Below are 16,981 nucleotides of genomic sequence, written 5' to 3'. Positions count from 1 at the left end.
CAAGATTCAGTGAGACACATGTTCAATATTACAAGAAATACATTTATAAATGGATTTTTTATCGTATAGATCAGCATATACTCCCTCTGATTATAAATATACATCAATAGAAACATTTTTCACTTGCTTTTATAATTAACTGTGTGTCCCCATTAAATCAAGCACCACTCTGTTAGATTGTGGTTATTCACCGTTCACCTACAGTATAAATACCCTACATTTCCCATCAACCCACTTACAGGAAGTGACATCACTTTTTGAAGGTATTTTTGAGGAGTTGAGTTGAAAATAACGTTCTTTCTCTTTGGGGAATTTTTATGCTGTTAATTTGACAGTCCTACGCTGAAATTCCCACGCTGTTAAACTTCAGATGTGACAAAAAAAAAAAAGTTCAGTATTTGTATCAAAATATTATCTGTGCAAAACCAGCAAACAAAACTTTGCTCCAGCACAGAAATTGCTCAAGCATAACAAACATAACATTCAACCACTAAAACTCATTTTTCTGTTCAGGAATACAAGTAAATAACTATAATTTGACATATTAATCAAGAAATATTAATGTGCTTTAATATTTTTTCAGTTTTTTAGTAAATCAGTAAATTTGAAAATTCATGGAAAACAACAATAGTTATATTTTAGCATAAAAAATATCATTTCGGTCAAAGAGCTTCTACATATCGGTGTATTAACCGTTGCAGAAACATAAAAAATGACTTTGGTAATTACTAATCTGTTAATTTAGGGCAGCTGTGGCATAAACCTTACTTTGGATGTGGTCTAATAAATTAGTTAAGCACTGTATCTAAATTATCGAAATGCTATTTAGACTTCTAATGTGATTTACCAATGTTTTTTTAAGTAATATTTTGATCACTTTTTTAATTTTAAAATGTTTTTGATGTGTTTTTTTTCCTTTTTTTTGTCAGAATTGTATAGAAGGACTAAATCACTCTTTTATTCTGTTGGTCCGTAAATTGTGTTATACCGCCACCTACTGGTTTCTTGGAGGCATGGTTAATGCATACAGTTTTTGAACAGCCATTGCTTGTTAAGTACTATGCAACTGTGACCCCAACAAAACTTTGTAGTTGGTTTATTACACCAGTCCCATTTCGGTGGGCGGGATCCCAATATGACTGGCTGCAAAAGTTTTTAGTGGGCGGTGTCGGTTTAACTAAACAAGCGTATCCGTTCAAATAGCCAATCAGCGATCGGGACATCGTTGTACACGTATTTTGAACTGTCGAGTAGCAACGGACAGGAGAGACAGAGCATACCGAGACGGAGCTGAACTTGTCTTATTGACAAGTATCGGTTGTTTTTAACCAGTTCACAGAGTCTGGAATTAAATAATGAGGAGGAGGTGAGTCTAAAGTCTTTTATGTTCGTGTCAAATAGGAACATTTAACTTTGAAAAAAAACCTGATTGAACACTTAGGGTAGGGAAAATGGCATAGCTAGTTATGCTAACTCTCATTAAAGTTAAGCTAACTGCAAAAAACAGCCGTTAGCTCGTTCCTAGGAGTGGATTTTGTGCGCTGTGAATGTTTCACAAAGATTTTATTTCACTGATACGGTAGTTCACGTTGTCACCCTGGTCTGTGTTTCTGTAGCGAGGTGCTTGCAGCAGAGGCGGTGTCCTGCCTGAATAAAGCGCTGATCCATTTGAAGGACATTTGGGAGGAAATCGGGATCCCAGAGGATCAGAGACTACAGAGGACTAATGTGGTCAAAAACCACATAAAGGTGAGACGTTTAAAGACTGATCAGCACTCGTGATTACAGTCCTGATCAGTCTGAAAATGCTGTTTTCATGTTGTACAGTGGAGGTTAACTGTTGACCTATGTTATTAACAAGTTTCGACACAGGTGGGTGGGGGTTTTACTGAAACTTAACTGCTCAGGGGGAAACGAGACATTTCTGCTCGCTAGGTTAATGTTGATTTCATAACTTAAACTATGACTAAAATGTTAGTCAAATACCATTTTCCCCATGAGGGAGACGAGACTAATGTGCCATAAACATTGTGCATCACTATTATGATTTTTTACAGTCATTTTCATTTTACAATTTGGTTGATTGAATCAGTCCAAAGAGTATAAATGTTGTGACTAAGATTGGACTTTTTGAGTTTTCCTAAAGAACATTTTAATCTAAAGACTAAGACTATAGACTAAGACAATATTTGAAATGATTGCCAATATTAACAGTGTTTTGAAGGCAGACATATGTATAGTATTTGGGGTCTGAAACCATGATCAGATCTTTACTTTTCATTTTTTTCTAAGATGAACAGGAAATGAAAATCTTGTTTTGGATGGTGATAGACCCGTACCAATGTTTTTTTTTTTAAAGTAGAACATTCAATTTGGTAAAATTATAGTGTAAATTTTGGAAATAATTACAGTTATCCTTTTTATTCATTATTATTATTGTTATTAATTTGAAATAATTTAGGGCACACACCTCTGTCTGCTCTATTGGCTGTGAGCTTCCTGAGTATTTGCAGTTGTTTTAGATTCAGATGCACTGTCCTTAATATACGCTGATTTAATTGTTTTTACACCCTAGTGATTCTGGTCAAACTATCTCTGTAGCTTCAATCACCCTTATCTCTTTACTGGATGCCATTGTGGCTGCACGACGGCACAGGGGTTAACGCTGTTGCCTCACAGCAAGAAGGTCCCTGGTTTGCTTCCCGGTCAGGGCCTTTCTGTGCAGAGTTTGCATGTTATCCCCGTACACACGTGGGTTCTCTCCGGGTACTCGACTCCTCCCACCACCAAAAACATGCTCATTAGATGAATTGGTGTCTGGTTGTCTGTCTCTATATGTCAGCCCTGCGATTGGCTGGCAACCAGTCCAGGGTGTACCCTGCCTCTCTCCCAGTGACAGCTGGGATAGGCTCCAGCCCCCCCGTGACCTCGAATGGGATAAGCAGTATAGAAAATGGATGAATGGATGCCATTGTTTACAGTGATTTTAATTCCTATATAAATATAGCAATAGCCCTTAAGTCGGGCATAAATTATGCAAATTTGATCCGATTCATCCACAATGTTTGAGTAATTTGTTTTGCAGTGTACAGTGGGATACGACAGCCGACTACGGCCTGACTGCTGAATTTCTGGCATTTTTGATATTTTGGTTGTATGACTCCAGGCACTCCCAACGTGAGAGTGGAACCGCAAGCAGAATCCTCAACTTTGGGATATTTTTACCTTTTGTTAATCGTCAGACAGCATCCTAAATTGCCATGACACAAGAATAACTTCCTAATGCCTCCACCCCCGCTATAATTAAAGGGATACTTCAACATTTTGGTAAATTCGCCCATTGCCATAATTCCTATAGTCTTAGTAATAGGTTAGTTTCCTTTAGTTGTCGGTGCAAGCTGTTTTTAGATCTGGGGGGGACTGATATACCTGCTGCACAGCTAACGCTACAGAAGCAGACGGTATTTTTTGCTTTCCATCATCAAGCAAAAAAATACCGCCTCTGTCTTGAAACCACGCTGATGTTTTATTAATTATGATTTATTTTCCTTTTTTTCACCAGAACTTACTGGAAATGATGATCAAGGAGGAGGAATCTCTGAAAGAGAGGCTGATCAGCAGCATTGGAAAATGCAGGACAGAAATGGAGAAACTTTGCCTGGAACTACAGCTCCCATTGTTTGAGGTAAGAAAAGATTTTACAGCATCAGAGAAACAACTTATTGAATTCCATGCAAAAGATAAAAGATCTTTGTTGCTTTGTAGGTAATTTCTGTGTTTATCTGCTTACTATGTTGCATCATTGTCTAAAATGATTTATATTCTGATTACCTGTAGTCATATCTTTATATGCACTTATTTACAAAGTAGGACAGTGGATAGAGTCAGAATCACATGTGAGAGAGTGTGGAATGACATGCATGAAAGGAGCCACAGGCTGGAACCAAACCCAAGCCGCCCCCTGTTTCTTTTTTAGATAAGAATTGTTATTATTAGCCTGCATAAAAGACCCTCAAATAACATTACCCATGTTTTGAATTGTTTAACATTACACTCAGTAATCACATCTGCCTGTCTGATGGTGCATATCGTAGTACTTGCTCTAAATTAAAATGCAGGGCAGCATCATCAGTAAGCAGAAACTATTAAAACAGAGCCATAGGAAGCTTCAGTTTAACATGCAACATCACATCTTAATCTGTGCGTTTGTTTTAGGGACATATCAGTATCCTTATTTGTCTTTCTCTTTCTCTCCTCCATGTCCCTCTTCTTTTATGCCCACACCATGATTACACTGATTTGATAAAGAAAGGTCAGCTATTATACTTGTGCTGGCCTGCTCAAGCATTGTCTTTGCTATAAACAGTAATTTTTGTTTATTGAATTCTTTGTTCTCCCCTCCTCATGTTCAGGAGGAGAGTGGCGTCAGCATGCTCCAGCAGGAGAAGAACATCCGCACACAGGTGGAGGCTCTGATGAAGGAGAAGAATCAGCGGATGCAGCAGCTGAAGATTCTCCTGGAGCAGGACCAGGACCTTTGCGACATCCTCTGCTCCATGTCCTACGGCATCGCTCCAGACTCGGTCCCCTCCCTGGAACAATTGGAGAACTTCCGTCAGCACATCGCCAACCAGAACGAAGAGAAGGTGAAATTATCTGCTCTTTAAGGTTGATAAAATTTTAATCTGTCTTGTTTGGGACCTTTTCAGAAGCTGCTCATAGAAGTCAACGTGAATATAGGTGCGCCCTGAGAACCTTTTTTTCCCTGCAGGTTGACATGTTATGACTTGAAAGAACATTTTGAGGACAGTTTGAGAATAAGTATTTAAAACAGTCTATCACATGTCCTTATAGTCAAGTCTTGCCCCAACCTCCTTTTAAAAGCTAATATACCTTAAGAAAATGTCATAGATTGCCCGACTCTTATTCCCCACCATCTCATCCTACTTTTCTAATCGTTTCCCCCGTCCTGACATCTCTAATAAATGCATTATAACAATCTCTACAAAACGTAGATAAAGATAGAAGCCCTTATTTATGCTAAATACTCTGTATCCTAACAGAGCTTTGTTCCTTGAGCTCAGTCTCATCTGTTCTCCTGCTGATTGTTGTGCTGCTCTCATTTTCCAGGCAAAGCGGTATGCTGAGTTCACAGACCTTAAAAAACAGATCATCTTGTACATGGGGGAGCTGGACCACATCCCTGAGACTAGCTTTGAGAAGGACGTCGTCTGTGAGGACGAAGACTCTTTCTGCCTCTCCAGAGAAAACATCACATCACTCAAACTGCTGCTCTGTCAGGTAACGAGCTTCAATCATACTTTAATTGATTAATTTTATTTTGTAGGAATAGTGCATATTTATCAATGTTCCTGTGAATTAGCCAGAAAGCTAGTTTCCATGGCCAAGTGTTGAATTTAGCTCCCTAAAAATACAAAATATTACAAGAAAAGGTGAGGGAAATAAACAAACGGAACAAAAACAGAGTTAACAGAGTGCAAGCAATGCCCTACAATGAAAATTACTTTAAACTATGTGTAGATATAAAATGTCATTATCTGAGGGAGCAGGTAAGTAGTCACAGTCACAGAATACAGAAAGCATGCATGAAAAACAGCAAAAATAAGCAAGTGTTAAAAAATGCGAGACAGCATTAACAAATGTTATAAACTACACAACGCAGATCTGAAGCAATGTTAAGGGAACAAGAACAAAAAATACTTTAAAGATGCTTTACAGACAGGCAGCAGCATTAGGAAAACTGAAATAAAAACATTCAGACAGGATGTTACGAAAACAACATGACTGATAACGGATAGGAAGCATCAGCTGAGTAAATCCCATTAAACAGACGTCAGTGAGACATGCATGCAACCACTTACATGAATACAGCAGGACACTGTTCAACAAAAAAGCACAAATGTTAGTATCAACAAGCACCACGTAAAATTCCCCTGAGGCAGCATATTAGACCTAATCTGACACACAAGATGGATGTGTTTCACACATCCATCTGGAAAACCTTCGGTATACAACGTTTGGGAAAGGGCAGAGCCTTTGGGGAAAAAAAAATACTCAGAGGGTGATTGGATGAATGTTCTGTGTGTCACATCTTTACGGGCCAAAAGAAAAGAAAACAACTCACTGCTGTTCTTTGTTCTTTTAATGAAGAAATGTCGTCAAGTTCTGATAAAACTGTAAAACTATAAACTGTTGCAATCCATTCTTGCAAAGCCCTTACAGAAAAGGCTTACTGACTAAAGTTGCTTATCCAAAGTGGAATAATGCAGTCTCCTCTCAAAGCTCTTCTTGTGAGATGTGAATTTGTTCTTATGCTAACAAAATCACTGAGTGGAGGTCGAAACATTCCATGTAGGATTTTATAGACAAGACATTCATTGGTGTACTCACAGTTTAACTCTGCACCCGTGTACTTGCCTGGCTATGTGATAGGCAAAATTACATTTTCTCTTGATTATACATGATGCATTTTACTTGAGAATATGTTTAGAGCATGGGTTTGCAACTGTGGGCCCATTGTAAAATCTGGCCTGTATGATTGTCTGATAGTAAATCTGAGTCATTTGTTTATTCATTCATGCATTACTTAATGAAAATGTCATGGCAATTAGTGACAGACAGGAGTGCTGACTGTGGACCGTTCCTGTTGCTGAAAAAAAACTGAACCTTTACAGCAGCTAGCAGCAGAATCTCCTTTTTTAGTTTTTTGTTTTGTCAACAAAAAAAGCATTGCTCCCTATAACCTGTACAAGCCTATTTGTCTTTAGAATAGCCTGTGACTGTGGTTCACTTGGTAGAGTCAGGCGCCTCTTAAGGTGGGTCCACTCCCCATCTGTCTTTTAATTAGGCCTTAAATAAAGGCCTAATTAAAGGACACACATGGTCACAGTCAGTGCAGGAGTTTTGTTGGCTGATGCTTCTTTGTTTCTGTTGCAGTTGGAGGAGCGCAAAGCAGAGAACGAGGCGATGTGTGAGAGTCACAGAGAGAAGATCCAGCAGCTGTGGGACAGGCTGCAGGTTCCTCAGGAGGAGAGGGAGGCCTTCAACGAACACATGGTCGCATCCAGGAAAAGAAACTTGGAGGCGGTGAGATTCGCTCAACAGATTTCTGTTGGATGTTTCGCAGTGTGGCTTCTGGTGTTCTCTTCAGTTCACACACTTTTCTCTTTATATCCAGTTACAAGCAGAAGTCCAGCGTCTGGAGGAGCTCAAACTGCTAAACATCAGGAATGTTACTGAGGCCATCCGCTCTGAGATCGCTGTGTTCTGGGAAAAATGTTTCCTCAGCATTGACCAGCGGCAGGATTTTACACCATATTTTAGTGGTAGGCTATTTTGCTGTACATTTTAACTGTTTCATTCATAACAATGTTGGGCTATTTAAAGTGCTAAGACTCTGATTGTTTTAGAGGATTTCACCGAAGAGCTGTTAAGTGTGCACGATGCTGAGATCCAGCGCCTGAGGCAGCATTACGAGGATCACAAAGAGCTTTTTGATGGAGTTCACCAGTGGGAGGAAAGCTGGAGACTCTTCCTGGAGCTGGAGGTGAGAACACTGACTCTAGACATAACTGCTCTAAGGCTACGTTCACACCGCAGGCTTTAATGCTCAATTCTTATCTTTTCTCAGATCTAATTTTTTTGTTTGCCTGTTAACACTGCAGTCAACTTCCTAAAGATCAGATATGTATCTGATTTAGAACCCCATATGAAAGTGGCCTGAATCTGATTCAAAACGGTCAGATTCAATGTGATTTGCGCTGTTCACACTGTCAGAAAAAAATCTGATACAGGTCACTTTCAACTGTAGTGTGAACATAGCCTAAGAGTCTGTCTGGCCATTCATCTCTGATTAAGTAGAGAATCATTAATCCTATCTTCACCGCAATCAACTGTGGTTGATTAAATCACTGGGGTCCAGTTAAGTCTGAACTTAGAGCAGGGTCTTTGAAAGTCCATGAAATCACTTAAGGCCCCGTTGTGAACTGATTGTTGAAATTTTGATACTCATGATACTTTTTTGTCTATATATTTAAAAATAACTTAATCTGATTTATTTTTATGATTAGTGGCATCAGAAAGCTAAAAAAGCCACAAAAATACAACTCTTCAATCTTATTTTAACCCAAAGATGTGAGAGTAAAAGAAAAAAAGAGAACCATGGCTGTCTATGAAATTAGAAGGTTTGTTAATACAGACAATGCTTAAAAGTCTGCTTAGCTTCTCACAAAGATGCAAAAGTTGCGTTTGTATCCCCTTAAGAAATAAGCATTTTATATACAGTGCTTAACAAATTTATTAGACCACCCTAACCCTAACCAAAGTAAGGTTTATGCCACAGCTGCCCTAAATTAACAGCATTGGTGATTACCAAAATCGTTTTTTATGTTTCTGCAATGGTTAATACACCAATATGTAGAAGCTCTTTAACAGAGATGACATTTTTAATGCTAAAATATAACTATTATTGTTATCCATGAATTTTCAAATTTACTGATTTACAAAAAAAAAACTGAAAAAATATTATGCACATTAATATATCTTGATTAATATGTCAAATTATAGTTATTTACTTGCATTCCTGAACAAAAAAATTAGTTTCAGTGGTTGAATGTTATGCTTGATTCATTTCTGACTTCTCAGAGAAGCCCAGTGAGCCGGCTCAAATTTTGCTTAATTCAGTTTGAAATCCCTCATTCCTGTTCAAAATGGTTACATGTGGAGAGCTGACTGAAAATGAATGAGTCCGCATTAAAGCACTTCATGATGCTGGATGGTCTTTGAGACAAATATGACAGGTGGTCTAATAAATTTGTTAAGCACTGTAGTTAGTTTGAAACAAAACTTTAGGTACATATAGAGGAATCCTGACAATTTAAAGCAAAGATGCAACCAACAACAAGTAGATTTTACCTTTTTATTTGGTATGCATTATTAAATTATTCTTATAGCCTTTGATGAAGCAGAAGAGGCATCAGTTATTCAGCTTTTACATAAGAAATCTAAGGTGCTTCTAAAAAAGTGTCATCCAGTGTTAATTTCGTTGACTAAAACTATAACAAAAAATGTTTGTCAACAGCTTTTTTTTTCCAAGACAAAAACTAGACTTAAGACTAATAAAAATAGATCTGTGATGACTAAAACTGACAAAAAGTAAGTTTAGTTTTCTTCAAGATGACTAAAACTAGGGTGAAATGAAATTTAGTTTTCGTCAGACATTCAAAATCCATGATGTTTCTCCACTGTGGGTAAATCTGTCAAAAACAATGCATCTGTAGCTTTTCTGCCTCTCAGCAGTAGAAAGGGACCCCAGGTTTGGTTTAGAGTGCATAGAATACGCTTCCATGATTTGTTACCAGATTTAGGCAAGAAAATGAATGCTTGGAGCCTTGGACTAAAAGTACAGACTAAAATGTGAGGACTTTTTATAAACTTAAACTAGACTAAAACTAAAAAGGGTAGAAATGACTAAAATGTGACTAAAACTAAAATACATTTCATCTAAAGACCAAGACTAAAATAGCTGCCAAAACTAACACTGGTATCATCCTGTAATTTAATTCTAGAAGTGAAATGTATTCTAGATTCATCTCATCCAAAGTGAAATATTTTAAGACTTTTTCATTTTAATCTCAATGTTTATGACTTACAGTTCATTAAACTCTAAAATCCACTGTCTCTAAATATTAGAATATCACAAAACATCAGGGCAAGAAAGGATTTATTTAGGTCCTGCTGGGGTGTTATGAAGCCCAGGTTGCTCTGATGGCAGCCTTCAGCTTGCTCCTAGTAGAGGGTGTCAGTGATTGTCCTCTGGACATGTCTTTAGTCAGCAGTGTTCCCCATGGTTATGTGTACTGAACCAGAGTGAGAGAATGAAGGAAAAATGAACCTTGAGTAATGTGACTTTTCCACATTATTCTAATATTTAGGGAGAGGAATTTAGTGAGCTGTAAGCTGTAACCATCAAGATTAAAACAAGAAAAGTCTTGAACTATTTCACTTTGTCTGAGATGACTCTAGAATTTATAAAAGTTAACTTTATGAAGTAAATCGTAGGAGACAAAAAAAACTTTTTCATGATATTCTTATTTTTTTAGAGGCCCCTGTTTATTAGTCCCTGTACACTAATTAAATCAGTAACAATGAAACACATAATGTAAGTGAACATTTTGTAGCCCTTGAGCCTGGATGCATTCACATCTCCTACAGACTGTGGTCTAGAATTGTTCCTGGTCCTACCTCTTTAAGTAGACCCAGCACCTGAACACAGCAGGCTTGTGTTTACACTGACCAAAAGATCAAGACTTTGGTGTCAAGTGTACTCAGATCAGACTCTCTAATGTCAAATCACTCCGTGAAAGTAAAAATCTGAAGGTTCTAATCCATCTTTTTGTGTTCATTTTTTTCCAGAAAAAAGCCACAGATCCGACAAGATTCACCAACAGAGGAGGGAATCTCCTAAAAGAGGAGAAGCAGAGGTCAGAGCTACACAAAAGCCTGCCAAAGGTAAGAAGTGATTAGAAAATATTTTTCTAAGCATTTCATGTGTTTCCCTTCACACTAACAAATGGATATTTGTGTGTTTTTTATTTTTAGCTTGAGAAAAAATTGAAAGTCCAGATTGAGAAGTGGGAAGGTGAACAGGCCCGTGAGTTCCTGGTCAGTGGTCAGAAGTTCCTTCAGTACGTGGAGCAGCAGTGGGAGCTGCACAGAATAGAGAAAGAGAAGGAGAAACAAGAAAGGGTAAACAAGCTCTATGATTACATAACAGTTTAAACCTGTATGTTTGCTGAAAATGTGTTGACACATGAATTACTAAACTCCTGACAGCATCTCAAGAAGAGTAAACAGACTGAAGTGGATATGCTGTATGGAACAGTAAGGACACCCACTAAACGCAGATTCCTTGGCTCGACCACGCCAAACAAAGCACGCAAAGTAAGCCCAGATTAAGGCTCCTGTTTATAAATGTACAAAGACTAATTCATTCTCTTTGGGCCGTCTGGCTCTGTGGGCACTAACCCCCTCCTCCTGTCTCTTTCATCAGTTTAACGCGACTTCCAGCATCTCTAGTGCCACCTCTAACAGCACCATGCGCTCTGCCATTGGTGGAACGGTCTGTCGCTCACCTGTGCCCCGCCCACCACTCTCAGCAAACAAGGTTGGTTTTAAAAGTGCTGACATGATGGAAAGGAAGGGAGAAGAGATCAAATAAGTCTCACACAAAGTTCACACTCTTAGAAGACAACAGCGTATGATGCGTTTGGTGTTGATGGTGGAACAGTATGAAGTGTTTTTAGTTTATCTGATTATATTTTACCACGCTGCAGAATGGATTAGTGCCTCTACTTCACTCAGTGCTCTTTCTGTCTCTCATTCTTTCTTCTGATTGGTGCACAAACATTTCCACCTTCTGAATGTAAACTTTTTAATGCTTTTTCTAAAGGCATAAACCTGAAAGACACATGTAAACTTTCAGCTGCTGATGACAGTAACATAGAAATAACATGTTTGCTCTTATTTGCCTGACATTGTGTTAACATGTCATCACTGAAGACATTTTATCACTGTATGAACACATTAACTAAAGTGCAGTCAACTTTGGTATCTTGTCCAATAATTTTGCTCATCTCTGTGTCCCTCCAGGTTCCAGCAGTACGGACACCCGGTAGCAATAAACCCCCCCACCCACGACTGCAGGGCTGTAACAAGGAGAACGAAGTCCGGCCAAAGGGGACCCCTCTGAGCGGTGGGTTGCTGAACTACGCTAGTCCACAGCGTAACCTCAGCATAACCTCTGTTGCCAGCACATATTCTGAATTTGTGGTAAATTAAGTTTTCTATCATATCTCTACTCTCTGCATTATTTTCCTTATTCATGTACAGATAGAAACACATAACTAATTTTCAATTATCAGACCACGTCTATATGCTAATGATGTAAATTTATATTATAGAGGGAGTTGGTCAACACTGAATCTGTTCAGTCAAGGTGTGTTTGGAATCCTTCAAGGCAGCTAAGTGTTAATGTCACTAATTACTGCATGCTTCTAATCAAAGGGAAATTACACTAAAAGGAAAAATGATGAACACGGACGTACAGTTCAGTTAGTTATATAGGTATTTTGTTTTTAACAATCAACTCTTTCAAATAGAATAAGTGAATGTTTTGTTACTTTTCATTTGAGAAACTGGCAAAGATTGCTTATTTTCCATGTCAGATGAACCTGAGGCAATGATTACCACTTTTGAATGAATTAATTGAGAAAATAAACACTATAAACTAGGGATGCACAGATACCAGTATCAGGTATTTTTGCTGATACTAAGCTGAAGTACTCTTACTCATAAACACTGCAGATACTGTACTGTGTATTACTTTGAATTATGTGTTAGTCTCTCGTTATCTGAGCATGTAGTCAAAGTTGGAGCCGTGTCGGCAGTTTGGTGATATTTTAACATTACTGAGGATGACAAGAATGGAGGAGAATAAAAACTATGCACTAATATATTGTCAAGAGGAGGAATAAACGTCTGATGCAGTGTTAATTTCAGCAGCCCATTTTAGATTTAGTCATAGTTTTAGTCTTCAGACAAAGTAGTTTTAGTTTTAGTCATTTTAGTCCTGCTCACCCTTCATAGTTTGTCTAGTTTTCACTGACAAAAAATCTGAAACACTTTAGTCCAGTTTTTGTTGACAAAAAGTCCTTACATTTTAGTCTTTACTTTTTGTCGCATCGTATTTTCTCTCTTAAAAAATTATTCAAATTGTAAAACATTAAGCACTCATGTTATACAATCAATAGCCTACATGTAGTAATCTGAAATAAACTGATGAAAATACTAACATAATATTGGATAACAGACTTTTGTGGTGAGAATCACTGATTTTTATTCATAATGGTACTCTTACTAATGCGCCTTAGTTATCAAACTCTTTATTGATATTATTATTAATATTAATAGGAATATTGGTGCATTTATGGTGAAAGTATGAGACTATGTTTAACTAAACTCCTGCTATATATATATTTTATATCACTAATTAAACAAATACTCCTTTAAAGGACCACATTTATTCAGATGTCTCACTATAAACTAAAATTTGAATTTCTCCATGTGGCCTTTTTTTCTCCTTGAATTACCAAAAGTCTGAACCTCTTTAAACACATCATAATGTAAAGGTATGTCATCCTTTAGCTTGCCAATTGGCATTCGTCATGCCAATTTTAATGCAGATTTCAACTTTTGATTATTTTTTAATTAATGGGACCAAGTACAAGGTTTTGGCGTTTTCTATCACTGCTGCTCTGACCAAGACTGAGGAGGATTACTGTACAGCAGCAACAGAAGCTAATATTAGGAGTCTATGCTACTAAACAGCTGATGGAGTTTTTCAATGATTCAAAGGTAGGCTGGCTGCATTTTATTTTAATGTCTTGTAAAGACTACAACTAGAATACAGAGAAGAGCTTCAGGTTTAATCTACCTATCAGCTCCTCTCTCCCGCTTCTCCTCCTCGCTCTCTACTGGGGGTTTTGACAGACAGCAGGTCAGACAAACAGGAAAAATATTGCCGAATCTGAATGTCTGCCATTCTGACATGGACATTTTAGTCTTATCTCGTCTCTGAAATGAAAAGTAATCTACTTTTCGTCAGAGTTTTTATCATCAGTATTTTAATTTTAGGCCGTCCTTGTCCCGTCTTCCTCTTTTAAAAAAGGTCGTTAGAGAACATTTTTCGTCACAGTTTTTGTTAACGAAATTAACACTGGTCTGATGAAATAAAAAAATAACTCAAAATAATACTAAAAATAGTTATTGTATTATTAAGTACTGGGTTTGGAAAATGTGGTATCCGTGCATCCCTACTTTAAACCTTTTTACTCACATCTTAAAATGTCGAGGTCCAATGCCGTAGAAGACTCTAGGTGTTTCTGCACATCTGTTGTCTCGGAGTGGGGCTTTAGAGTTGTCAGTTTGGATAAACATAGACCGTTGGGGATCTAGTAAATACATACACAAAAACTGGTTAAAAACTCTTGGCTTCATGGAAATAATTTTAGTAATTTTAGCCTCATTGAAATTAAGAACCTTTTTCATACTGGTTTTCTGGCCAAGACAGGCAGCAGCATATTGACACAGTTACAAACATCAAGCAATATAAACTCACAAAGCATCGTCAAAAAAATATGGGGTCACAGCAGAAGTCCTGAGCTAAAGCATCTAAAACCCGATGCATTTTCTTCCAACACTGCTGAATAAAATATTTAAAGAGACCGGCTCCCCCAGACACTAATCCTCCTGCAGCACATTGAAGTAGGAGCAGGAGATCTGAAAGTCCTCTTACCCAGAAACAGTGCACTGATCAGGAACAGAGAACAAGAATACAATTAGAGATTGAGTCAGGGAGTAAAGACTATAGCTTTCCACTTCCAAGGTTAAGTACTGCCCAGCAATTGTCTCCTATTATCTGAAATAAGGACTGTGTGTCTCTGAGAGTTGACAGGAACTTCTCTAACTCAATGATGCCAGAGGTTAGTGTTAAACGATGTTAAAGAGTTCCCTTTTAATGTGGTGTGTTAATGCCTGCAACATTAACACCAGTTCATTGTCCTTGACATCACAGAATTGCACTTTTCACCTTTTGAGTCTCAGCAGAGTGGAAGTTATCATGATTCTGACTTCATTTAGTGCTCACCTCAGTGGTATGGTGTGATTTACACATTATCAGTGGGGTTAAAGTTTTCAGAAATAGCATATGCAGATTCAAAAAAGTAGAATGTCTAGCTTTATCAGTTCTGTGGAGAAAAAAAACTTTAAAATTTTAATTTGAAACAGAGGTCAGATAAGTCTTTTCTTACCACAGATTGTTTTTCACGACAGTGTGAAGCAGATTTGTGGCTCCAGTTGAAAAGTTTGATCTATGAGGACTTTTAGCTGCTCTTATGCAGATATCTGTTTATAGAGATGAATGAATCCTCGAGAGTATACAGCTGATGGGAGCTGGTATAGTAGGGATAATGTTTGGCTTGTTGCCTACACGGACCATTTTACCCACCTGCTGATATTTCATTGGTCAATAGACCTCAACAGTGAACATTCACTTCTTTGGCAGCTGTGGTTCTAGTAGAAAATTCTCCATTCATATCTTTAAGTCTCCTCGAAATACTTCTGGTGATAAAACATTTGATTCAGCACATTCAAAAATGTAGGAAAAAAGCAATTGGTATTATACAAATAAGGATTTATTGGTTGAGTGATGTATCGCCCCATAAATTCTATATAAATGATTGATTTAGTGAATAAATAGATGATGCGGACCGGACCAGTTTGTCATTTTTCATCGTATAAATCCCAGCTTTGCTACTAAGTTTAAAGATTTTTATTCTGTCTTTTCTCTAATTCACACTAACACCTCTCCCAGTGAGTCATTTCATAAGAATTTAAATTGTTTAGTCCCTTTCTGTTGAGCTTCTTAGACTGTCAGTCAACATAACATCTGCCTTTCTGCTTCTGTAGCGAGACCTGTCCAAAGCCTCCAACACCAAGATCCAGCACGACGTCCTGAACTCCACCACCGCCAACCTCTGACCTCGCCGCTCTGATGCTCACATCACATGGCCGTCCGTTAAACGAAGTCCTGATAACTCCTCACTGCTTCCTGCTTTTACCAGTATATGAAGGTGAAAATATATTAAGTATTAAGTCAGTGATGAACACTTGTACAGCTGTTTTTAGACATTCAGTTTGTTTTTAAGAGGATTTAAACTTTGTGCTGTCTATCACTGTGTGTGTATAAGGATAACATCTGTGTTTCTTAAGTTAAACTAACACTACTTTGGCTGTCCAGATTATTATGAATGTTTTACTGCACATTTAAACGAAAGAAAGTCAAAGAAATGTTGAACTTTCTGAAGTTATGCAATCCGGGGTTACAGGCCAAATGTATTATAAATACTACTTTATGCACTTTTTATTTAGAAAATATTTTGCAGTGCACGCTCACTGTTTCATCCAAATCTGTTATTTTATTTGTATATCCTGTAAATATTTTTGTATCCACTCTTTGTAGAACTGTTTGGCAATGGGCTATTTGTTTAAACAGTTAAGATTTTATAAGTGTCTTATAGGAGCTGACCTGTAGTTTAGAGTTAAATCATCTGGGGTCAACACACTACTGTGGCTGATTTGGAAAAGCTTGTCAAAATAAATGTTTTTTTCACTTGTACAGCAGACTAACTTGTTTTTCTTTCTTTTTTTTTTTTTTTTTGTTCTTTGTATCCTCCTGAGATCTGAGCTTTTGTTGGAATCGAATTTTAGTTGCTCCCTCATATTTGGGATCAGTAGGACCTGATAAGTTTAAAAGCTCAGCCTTGTCTTTGAACAGGAATTAATCCTTACAAAAAAGTGTGCGCACAAATCTTCCAGTGGTCCTGTTTCTGCAGAGAGTATAGCACTGGATTGTTTTTTGAGCATGTTTTTGCTGTTTTCGGGGGTCTACTGTCTCTAAAACATGATGTTAGTTGTTGATAGAGGGATGAGGGATGAATTTTTCTTCTTGTTTTGATGATAGACCACAAGGAAATATTGAAGTATTCCATAAAACATACACCAGAAGTTTCTTCAAACACTCCAAGATGTTTCAGTGAAACTTCGTCATAAAGCTTACATAAAGTTCCAAGAAAATAACAAAAGAAAGTCACCCAAATACCCATATAAATTTTGAAGCTTCCATAATAAGTCTTTAAAATTGGGAAAAATATGGGTAAATTTTAAAGGACACCTTCTCCCAAACTTCCCAATCATATTCCCAATAATGTAAAAATGATTTCCCTGAATTTCAACGAATAATACAAAAATATTCAATTCAAACTCTCTCAAAAACTCCAATCAAATTCCCCAAAATTACAAATACATTACCCAGATTTCCATGAAAATGACCCAAAATTTTCAA

At 37.4% G+C, this 16,981-nt stretch overlaps 1 protein-coding gene across 4 annotated transcripts; it reads left to right on the top strand.

Moving 5' to 3' along the window:
- Positions 1 to 1,245: 1,245 nt before the first annotated feature.
- LOC121516027 (protein regulator of cytokinesis 1-like) lies at positions 1,246 to 16,255 on the top strand. Of its 4 annotated transcripts, none has more exons than XM_041797328.1 (15): positions 1,246 to 1,366; positions 1,617 to 1,749; positions 3,563 to 3,685; positions 4,413 to 4,646; positions 5,131 to 5,301; positions 6,958 to 7,107; positions 7,199 to 7,346; positions 7,431 to 7,567; positions 10,435 to 10,530; positions 10,621 to 10,767; positions 10,855 to 10,962; positions 11,072 to 11,185; positions 11,671 to 11,773; positions 11,982 to 12,016; positions 15,547 to 16,255. In XM_041797328.1, exons 1-14 carry the CDS (start codon positions 1,356 to 1,358, stop codon positions 11,999 to 12,001), a joined length of 1,695 nt encoding a protein of 564 aa, XP_041653262.1. In that variant the 5' UTR covers positions 1,246 to 1,355; the 3' UTR covers positions 12,002 to 12,016; positions 15,547 to 16,255. The 4 variants fall into 4 exon arrangements, with proteins under 4 accessions (XP_041653262.1, XP_041653033.1, XP_041653183.1 ...); XM_041797099.1 differs by having other exon boundaries at positions 11,671 to 11,850; XM_041797249.1 differs by lacking the exon at positions 11,982 to 12,016.
- The last annotated feature ends 726 nt before the right edge of the window (positions 16,256 to 16,981 follow it).

Source organism: Cheilinus undulatus, linkage group 1 (assembly GCF_018320785.1).
Source record: "Cheilinus undulatus linkage group 1, ASM1832078v1, whole genome shotgun sequence".
Classification (NCBI taxonomy): Eukaryota; Metazoa; Chordata; class Actinopteri; order Labriformes; family Labridae; genus Cheilinus; species Cheilinus undulatus.
Note: the sequence above shows the minus strand (reverse complement) of the source record. Positions and strands in the feature narration are given on the sequence as shown.